This window comes from Saccostrea cucullata, unplaced genomic scaffold (genome assembly GCF_032062105.1).
Source record: "Saccostrea cucullata isolate Sc308-1 unplaced genomic scaffold, CSIRO_AGI_Scuc_v1 ctg14364, whole genome shotgun sequence".
Taxonomy (NCBI): domain Eukaryota; kingdom Metazoa; phylum Mollusca; class Bivalvia; order Ostreida; family Ostreidae; genus Saccostrea; species Saccostrea cuccullata.
The window spans coordinates 1-10,861 of NW_026919523.1; the positions used below are offsets into that span (position 1 = coordinate 1).

The window sequence follows — 10,861 nt, forward strand, 5'->3', positions numbered from 1 at the left end:
ATCATTGAAAATCAGACTAACATGCTCTGTAAACTTTTTCGGTATCAGTTAAAATGTGAATTATCAAAAACTATCAGGAAACCCAAGCTGAATGTTGAACAAATGTATTTATTGGATTTATTTGTTTGAAAAAATTAACATAATTGTCCTTGTGCATAAAATGTATAATTAGAAATTTTATCTACTTGACAATAACAAATTCAATATCTGCTGAATATATGAATTCTACCTGCAAATGATATTCTTAAATATTAAATGTGTTTAATTAGCGTTGAATCAAAAACATATACAGAATATCAGGAAAAAAAACACATCTTTCTCTTTTTTCAACAACTTTATAACCTGTCAATACAGAAAAGTATTATTATGATGATATACGTAATGTGAACCTAATTTTAAGAACTTAACGTGGATACACTTACCTAAGGTTCCAGTGGCAGGTCCTGCAAGAAAGAGCTTGTATTTCCCTGCTTCATCGGAGACAGAGAATCCGCCGTACATTTCATACAGCGTTGTACCATTCTGTAGAGTTATGGTCACATACAGGGATGAGGTGTTTTCTTTTGTTAATTGATGGATTACGTCATTTCCTTATTAAAATATCCATTGATTCTTTTTTGAATATAATCATACCTTATTGAATAATCAAATAACTTTCCTGTTTTAAGATATATTCAAAATCAATAGCTATATGTATTACAATAATATTGTTTCGTAGAAATAGCCCAAAGGAAAATAATATTACAATCTACAGATTTTTGTAAATTGCATTGATTAAAACTGTATCAGACTATATATATGCCCATTGTATAATATTTAAATGCATGTTATTAAACTACGTAGATGCAGATATCTATAATCTGCTCCAATATCATGCTTAATTTAGATATACTAGGGTTGTCCGGGAAAATCGTGGAAAAGTTGTTTCTTTTTGAAAATAATGGGAAAACTAAGCTGAAATTTTCAGTATATGTTTATTTATCATATTGAAGTGCATCATAATATTTTGATCAATTATTGACAGAGATCAAGATTTTATTATGCTTGAATGTGTACAGGTATGGTCCTACGGTTCACGGTAAAAACAGCAAAGGTAGTATTAGAGAATACATGAGTATAAATTCGGAATAAAAGATTTAAACACATGAGATTGGGGCTAAAAATTATCCTTATTCGGTTCCACAATTTATTTTGTCGTCTTTTCAGGGCATTTGGTTATTATATTTTTTTGCAGTTTCCTGAGCATTCGAAATGGGAAAGTGGTTAACACAACACACGAAAAAAGTGACGTTTGATGACGTTGCGGCGCAGTTTAGTTTGATTAAGATGGTGTGACGTTTGATGACATAACGGCGCAGTTTAGTTTTATTAAGATGGTGTGACGTTTGATGACGTTGCGGCGTAGTTTAGTTTGATTAAGATGGTGTGATAACATCTTAAGAATCTTTAAATGAAAAAAGAAGAACAGAATTTTAAAATAAAAATCCCCAGATCTTTAGTATAAAAATGTAATGGGGCTTTTCATAGAGAAGTCGTTCTTGATCGAGTCCCCATGTAGTACAAAACATACGGACTGACTACTACTGTAAGAACAAAAGACGCTGTCACTGTTGACCGTCAATATAAGTTATGTAAATTATGGGTGTGCAGATGACACAGACTTGTACGTAGGTATATTTTTCATTTAGCTCAAGCGTGCTTAATGAAATATGCCTACGTGACAATTCTGTGTGATTCACACACCCATAATTCACACAAAACTTAAAAGCATAAGGACTTTCAAAAACTAAAGGACTTTCAAATACGGAAGTCTTTTGAATTTCCATTCTTGTATGTCTTATCTTTCCTTTATTTTATAAAAACTCGTAAATGCATTTTTTATTTACCATTGAACTGGTAAAACAAGAAGACCAAAGCAAGTAGAGTACTGTTTATAATATCCGTGCATCATTTTATTTTTCTTAACTGATTTCAAAATTCAAATGTTTATAAATATCTTGGTTATAATTTTAAACCAATTAAAGAGCCGGTATTGGCTTATATTTACCAATCCAAACTTCCTGTTCCGGTTCACCAAAACCATTTTTGTAGTCTGTCCAGTTCCTGTCAAAGCTGACGGATCCATCGAATCGTTTTTGGATTGCCTTGGAAAGATTTATGTACATTTGTTAGGCTATTTTGGATTGCCGTGTAAAGATGTAGGTACATTTATCAGGCTAGTTTTGGGTTGCCTTGGAACGGTGTATGTACATTTATTAGGCTAGTTTGGATTGCCGTAGAATAATGTATTAAAATTTATTGGGCTAGTTTGGATTGTCTTGGAAAGATGAACGTACATTTATTTGGCTAGTTTGGATTACTTTGGAAAGCTGTATGTAAATTTATTAGGCTAGATTTGATTGCCCTGGAAAGATCATTGTGAATAAATAAAAAGGTGGAGATAGCGAGCAGTGGTTCATCTTTAAAAAAGCAACAACCAATCCGTATCAGTGAACAGGGCATAACCTCCACCCCCACCCTAGGAAATTCGATCTTTAAAAAAGCAACAATCCAGATCATTACATAAATATAGATATCACAATATCATCACATTATCATCACATTATCATCAAAAAGCTCAGATGTAAAAAGAAATCAAAACCTACCGTCCATCCGCCGCCCATTATATCCATATTACAATGAACCTTGACCGGAATGGACTTTATCCCGTGTGGGTAAATATCGTACACGTCCGATTTATCATAACCATTGTCACGAAGTGCCTTACAATCTGAGGGAAGAACTGAAGAACAAAAGTGAGAATTAGGACTTATAATAAGTAAAGGAACATCTTAGATGAAAACTGAGAATTATTTAGGATTTAGATTTAGACCATCTGAAGGAAGAACTCAAATCAAAACTAAGAATTATATAAGATTATGACCTAGACAATAAATAAAATAGTTATCTTCATAATACAACGCTTGAAACGAGTCATAAGAATAAACAATCAAAATAAGGTGGATAAATCGGCTACAAGTGTAAGATTGCAGAAAAAATAAAATAAAAACCAATACATACATTCCGGAAAGTAATACCGCCATCCGTTTTCGTCCGACATTCCGGAGGTGAAGGTCTTCTTGTGGGTCCGGCACTTCTTCAGCGTAGGATTGTACCCGAAGAAACCGCAATCTTTCTGACAGATGGCAGCACACTCACTTAAAGACTGGGCTTTGTGTTGTCCTACAAGTTCCTCATTGGACATTTTGTTATCGAGTTCCAGTTTCGCGGTATATCTCAAGGAGGAGATGGTAGCACGAGAAACTGTAAATAGAGAAACAATTAAACAAACAATACGAATACAGCTCATTTTGTAGTCTCTGGTGTGTATTTACAGCGTTCCTGTAAGAGTTTAGAATTATCCGTCAACTGACGAGTTTAAATATCAAATTATTATTCATTCCTGCAAAACGATTGGCTTGTTATTATGTATTTATTATTTCTAAAGATCGATTGTGTTTAATTCCTGGATTTATTGTATTTTCCCTTCTTATTTACGTGTAACCAATGAAATTAATTTTGTATTAATTGCGTTGTTCATATTTTCCATCTTAAGTCAATGATTTAATTTCAAGAGAATTGCTTGGAATCTATAATATTTTATTTTATCCTTTCTTTAGGTAAGGCAGAGTTATATTAACGTTATCAAAATATGGCAAGCTCTATATAATTTTTCTTTTATAGTTTTGACAATTGTAAATTCTTCTTATTCCTGAGTAAACTTCAGGCAAAGTAAAAATATACCGGTAGGGGTGTCAATGCAATAACAAAACTACGTGAACATTTTACCAAAGCGTCATACGAGAAAAAAAATAAATATTTTTATATGATGTGCTAACGAATTTCCTTTGAAAAATGAACAGAATGAAACTATTCCTTTGCATATGAGATTGAAACAACCTTCAGGATATCAAAAATATTAGAGGAAAAATGGATATACCCCTTATCTAAAAGAATTGCTTTTCTGAAAGATTTTATTCATGTTTCTTTCAAAAAGAGATAATATACGAGGGCCGTTCTAAAATTACGCGGACTTGGTGCACAGAAAAAAAATTTGACGACATAATGGGGCAAAATGTCACACATAATATAAAAGTATCTTTACTTATATGGTCTTCAAAATTTCATATCAAAATGTTGTAAATTGGTATCAATTTTGAGTGATTTTTCAGGACATATCACTAAGTCACGGAACAGCAAAATCTTCGACGTCACAGGCATTATAAAAAATATGAGCTTTCATTTTCTTAACATTTTTCCAAGAGTTCCCGGACAGTTTGAGTTACCTTATCTACTCAACATCTAAATCCCATTTCTTGTCAAGCTTAAAATCTATTTAACAAGTAAACATTATCCTTTTTTTGTTTTAAAACCAAAAACTGCAGGCATTTATGAGATATAGCGTGACATTGGTCACTCTCAATCACTTTCTTTAAAGTCCGGATAAAGTTTTCGTCAATAATTCTCTTCCCGTCCTCCCATATAGCCTTTTTACAGAGGTCTAACGGTCTAAAATTTCAATAAGTTATTTGTGAACAAGTGTCACCAATACCCTAGTCTACTACATGTTTTATTATGCATATTTTGGATCTATTTTGGCGATATCTCGAGCATTACACATAATTAAACAAAAGTGGTGCGCCGTCAATTCAGGAGACGTCATTTTCACAGTCGTTTTTACGGGGATCGCATAAGAGAAAAATCACCATATTTCTGTTACTACTTCAAATATCATGTCAGAAATCTAAATACATAATAATAAAACAGTTTAAAGATATATTTTTAAAAATTGTCGAAAAATATCGCGAATTATAGAAAATTAATGAGTTAAATTTTGGATTCTGCATGCTTTTGCTTCAGTTTTTTTTTTTTGTCTTGCTCCGTACCTCTCCATCAGCGATATCAACATAGCGATAATTTTAGTAGAATAATTCTAAAATACAGAAATTTTGCCCAAAATTTATCGAAATCTTTAGGATACACATTTCTGTGAAATTTCATAACTATATGACGTCTATAAGAGTAAATAATAGTACAGTCCGCGTAATTTTTGAACGGCCCTCGTAGTTCATTTCAAGTTTACACTTTACCTATTTTATATACTTTTTTCTTTTTCCCCTCAAAATCTATGATCCCTATTTTCTGATGAAAGCAATTTTTTGAAACGTTTGGTAAAATTTCAATGATTTAAAGATGATATCCCACAAAATATATTCTATAAAATTGTCTTTCACAAAGTGCGCTACATATCAATTTAGTTTTAACAAACATACTCTTCATTATTACTACTTCCATCTTGCTGTAATTGCTTTATCCCACGAATGTTTAGGTTTCCAACAATTTTTAAAAAAAATGTTTTAAGAGGAAACTTCAGTTGTTATGATATGAAATATATACAAGATAACCCAAAATTTCTCAGATGCAAACAAAAACATTTTTTAGAAACAGTGATTTTTTAAGTAATCTATTCCAGTCCTGCCTTCCTCGCCTTATTCTGCCTCATTAAAGAAACTGTTTGTTTGTAAATGTTATTCTTGAGAACGTTTTCATCATATTGTTATGTCAACTTTTGTCCTTGGGCTCAAACAAAAGCGTACAATAATCAAATTTTGTTTACTATATTAGTAATAATAAAAGATAAAGGATATTGAGATAACGAACAGTATTCAATATCAAATTCCATAAAACAATACAAAATAGAGCAGAGCAAACACGGACCTCCGAAACATCAGAGGTGGGATCAGGTGCCATGGAGGCATCCTTTGCCAACCGGTCACACCCGCCGTGTGCTCCTTGTCATAATCAGGAAATAACAGAAAATTCGGCCGTCAATTTAGTGTTTAAATAACACAATCAGTATGAAAAACGTCAATCACCATTCTATTAAATGATAATTTTTTTTTTTTGCTGACAAGATAATTGTATCGACTATAGAACTTACGAAATGATGACTTTAAAGGAGACCGCTGATATTTTTTTTCCATCAACTTATTCCTCAATAAATTCCTCGTTTGTTTTGTCCATATATTTGCATTCTCTCTATTTTCTCATACTATAAGCCTATAGGCTTCGATTGCATTCACAGGACTATAAAAATAGTTTCTTCATTTTGGGGTGCAATTCGGTTTACAATTAGCATATAACATACTACACTGTGTGTTCAGAAGTAAATATATGAAATGTTTTGCAAAAGGAATGTATATAAGTTTATCGTAATATTCTTTGGACAAAAAAAAATTCAAAACATAAATAGAATTGCAGATTTACGAGGGTTAATCCAAAAGTTCGTGAAAATTTCTTCATATTTTATTCATTTTAAGTGAAATTGGTTGGAAATAAAAAATGAGAATATAGACACTTGCACCTTCGCTAGCCAAGGGTTTCCGATCCGATACCTACTCTACAACCCTTGGCAGATTTAGTCCGATTTAACGGGAACTTTGATTGCGCCGCCTATCGCCGTAATTGAGTTAAGTCCCTTGAAGCTCTTTAATAGTTGTCCAATGAAAATAGCTGTAACATACGTAGATCAATATGACGTTTGAAACAATATGGCGACCTCCATGCAATTTGATGTGGAATATATCCAAACAACTTCATATAGCTGTGGGCAGTGGGCACACCTCAAAAGTGGTAGAAAATATCGTTCTTCGTGGATTTTTAGTCAAGAGTTTGACACCACTTTCTACTTGTTGCCGTATCAATCATTATCAATGAGCCGTGACATTTGGTTGGCTTAAATTGATGCATCTAAAATGCGGAACACGGACTTATGTGGTCCTTTCAATTATTCTTGAAAACATATATAATTCAAAGATAAAAATTTCAAATTCATTAATCCTTTGTTTTTTAAGCATAGATCACGTCCAAGCTTTCATTCCTTGAAAATATTACTTTTATTTTGCATAAAACACGAACAGACTTTAATTCAGCAGAAAATCCTCAATTAGTAATTGTCATCATGTCACAGTAAACAGGGACAGGACTTGTTATTGTCGTCATGTCACTATAAGCTCACGAGGATATATCGACAAAGAAATGGAAATTACCATTGTTAGTTGACAATATCTCGTCTATATATCTATGTGTCGAGTAGAATATCAAAACAATAATTAAAAAGAAATGTAAAATGTAATTATCCACTTTTTTCTGAAATTCAAAGAGATAGTGAAATGTGAAACCTTGCTTTAAATCATCGAATCAAATTAACATTAATAAAAAGCACTTGGCAAGTCAAATAACAAAGGCACGAGAAGAGTAAAGAATTGCAAGAGCACAAAGAAAAGTTTACATACACTTTTATTAATGTAAGTGGTCTTGTTGTTCAAAATCTTTTTTTTTCGGAGTCAGTTTAACATTTGGAGAAGTCTAGAAAACTTTTTTCTTTTGTTTGGCAAAACTAAATTAAAAGGTTTATGAGAAGAATAAATAAGAATCAGAAATCAACTGCATTAAATTTCTTCACGACAGCGTCCAAACCTGCAAGGTATGAAGAGTAAAGGAGTTTTTAGTTAAACTGAAACAGGGTTAACGTTTTGTCATACCTACAATATTCACTAGATCTTTCAACCTTTGACAAAGGGCCATACAGAAAATTGATTTGACTTCTAAAAACAATTTGGAATTGAATAAAAATATCACGGATGGGTATTTTATTGAAAAGAGAATATTTGAGTAAGATCATCAAGACTAAATCAATTTTTTTTTGTTTCTTTCCGAGCACCGATGACATGATTTATTGAAAAGCCCACATACGGTCTGAAACGGAAGACTTCAGTAAGAAAAGAAGCTGTAGAATTATGCGCTTTAAGGTCTTTCATCGGAAACGGAAGATCTTAATAAACAGTAGAATTACTATAAGGTCTTACGACTGGAAAGGAAACCTTATCAAGAAACGGAATAAAAACAAACTTCGCTTGGGCAACAGACCTGGCATTTAATTTAAGTTCAAACTTATATAAATCTTCAGACATATATGAGTGACTTAAATGTTCTCAGCACACGACATGACATCTGACTTGGACATGTCGTCTCACCATGTTCCCGGCACACGACAAGACATTTAGCATTGTGACTTTTTCCCCAAACTGGATATTTTTTTCTTATTAGACAGTACACAAAATACAATCATCTTGCTTCATCATCTTTAGATATTTTCATCAAATAAAAACAACAAATAATAATATGAAGATACATGCAAACCATTTCAGTGAAATCGGTAAAAGGAATGGACAAATAACGTGTTCCTCTTTAATTGAAATACATTTATGTAAATAACAAGCTTTATTAGCAGACTCTTCCATGTCAAAAAGCTTTAACTCAGATTCTTGTGTCATTTTTTTAGTTTACTCCTTTGTTTTATTATTTCTCAAATTTTTGAAGCTCGTCGATATTCCTATCCCTTGTGAATCACTAACAAACGACCTTACTTCTAATTAAGTATTTTAACATTTTCCACGAATAAATCTTTTTTTTGAAATAAATATTTATCTTTTTTTAATTCCAAAGTGGGAATGATATGTGAAATTTTCTAATTCAAGCACCAAATGAATTTTAATTCTACCATCAGGAGCAGAAAATATGCTGATATCTAAAACATCAAAGTTGAACCCAGATGTCCATGACGAGCGAATATCCCTCGTTAAAAGAAGGATATGGAGATAACGAACAGCATTCAATGTCAAAGTCCATTAAACAATATACAAAATAAGAGCAGAGCAAACAAGGACCTCCAAATTTTCAGAGGTGGGATCAAGTGCTATGGAGGAGTGAGCATCCCAATTCGTATTATCCATTATTTACACACTAATTGACGATGGATTATCCCATAATTTCCAGATCATCACAAAGACGAAAGGGTTGGTTTGAACGGTCGGCATAAAATGACCATTCCTAAATGGCTCCCGATCTATGATTTTTTCAGAGGTCCGTGTTTGTTTTGCTCTGTTTGTTTAAAGGAATTTTGAACTTGAATATTGTTCGTTATCTCCATACAATTCATCTACCTATCATATCCAATTACAAAAGTAAAAGTATGTAAAAATAGAAATATGTATATTTAAAATTTGGCTAGTATAATAACAGGATCAGGGTTTCCTTCACTTACCCGGGGATTGGTTCAAAATTAAAAAGATTTTCCATTATTTGTTTGAAGTTCTGCGAGTTTAGGAAAGATGCTATTTCATTGTGCAAAGTAAAGTATTAGAGCTAAAAGTTTCAACATTTTAGCATCGTGATATGCTGTCAGATCTCAAAAATAAAGTAGTAAATATTTACCTTGCATTATGTTACAGTAAATAGAATTTAATGAGCTTCTAATTCTTATTTTTTTTCAAAATAATTTCTTCTTGTTTCTATACCCTTGAGGTTTATTAAGGATTTACAAAAAATATATTAACAGGATGTATCTTTGTAGTTGAATCTTTATTAATTAAATTTAAGTCTCCGTAATATTCGCATTAGATTTTTTTGTCTTTGATTATAATTCGAAGAGGCAAAAGTAAGTGCCAACTGTTTATAGGTTTTTATAAAGCTGCGCTCTCCAAAAGCGTCACACCGTAAAAAAATATAATTTACAGATTTCATTAATTGTGACAAATTGATGTAAGCTCAATTTGAAATATAAGATAAGTAAGTAGAATGCAATATTAATTTTTTAATCACGCAATGAATGACAGTTTAGAATTTAAGGGAGTTTGGGGATATGTTTGAGATGTATGGACTTATTAAATTTTTTTGGAAGTTTTAAAGAACAAATGCAAACAATAGATAATTTCTTCAATTCCTGATTAATGATGCATATTTCAGTTCGATGTTGCGAAAATTTCATGTTAGTATCTCGTCAGAATTTTAAGCAAAGTGTCAAAGACATGAAGTACCCTCAAAATGAAAATTCAAACACACACACAAAAAAAAAACTTTATGGAGTAAGACCACCACTCACTTGTTACTACAAGACTGTAACTACAGTTGAATATCAAGTACCGTCGAATAGGATATTAACCCATCTGCTGCCACACCTACTGACTAGATATTTTCAAACCTTTAAATTGCGTGGTGCAAGGAAAAAAAAGGGGGGGAGGGCTTTGACATTTCTGATAAATTTTCAAATGTGATCAAAGGGATTAAGATGCGGAAATTTCACAGTGTATCATCAAACAGCTGACTTTTGGTCAATATTCTAGGGAGTTAAGCATGTAAGTGGCCACCGCTTTAAGGGTACCGGTAATTCAGACTGCTAGAGCTGAAATAAGACTGTCACGAGCACCGATTTCTTATCATTTTTGTACCATTGAAATTGTTTGTTTTCCTGTTTCTTATATTGTTTCAAGACAATATAACATTCTTTTAACCTTTTGTGTTGCCAAACTTTGGCCTCGGACGAAGATCAAGGTAACTTCCAGCTAGGTTAAATTTTGTCAAACACGTTCAAATTGTGATAAATTTGTGAGGAAAAATGATGCACAGCCTATAGGAAAAAGTGCTTAAATGGGTTTTGATTCTGGTTGTTATTTTTTTTAAGTAATATCAAGTACAATTTAACACTAAAATAAAAGTTAGCAAAACGTGGTGCAAGGAAGATCCAGATATCAACATTCCAACGGCTCTACCTTTTATCTCAATGGCCATTTTGCCAATGTTTTGTGTTTTTTAGTGAAGTTTTTTTTTTAAATTTGATAATGATCATAAAAGATGCTAATTACATAAAACACGTGCCGCAAAGTACAAATTTATTGTTTTTAAGCTTTGACACGGAACATTGGTTTTCATCGGTGATATTTGATTTTCTTTCAACAATTGTTCAGAAGACTCATTTGTTGTA

At 32.2% G+C, this 10,861-nt stretch overlaps 1 protein-coding gene across 1 annotated transcript; it reads right to left on the bottom strand.

Annotated features, from left to right (window-relative positions):
* Window positions 1-416: 416 nt before the first annotated feature.
* On the bottom strand, window positions 417-3,354 carry LOC134233021 (ficolin-1-like; the record flags this gene model as incomplete). The annotated part of the gene is made up of 4 exons (XM_062715024.1): window positions 3,061-3,354; window positions 2,646-2,782; window positions 2,048-2,144; window positions 417-590 (listed from the first exon to the last, which is right to left on the bottom strand). Coding segments are annotated over exons 1-4 (697 nt in total), but the record flags the coding sequence as incomplete, so codon positions are not given.
* Between the last annotated feature and the right edge of the window lie 7,507 nt (window positions 3,355-10,861).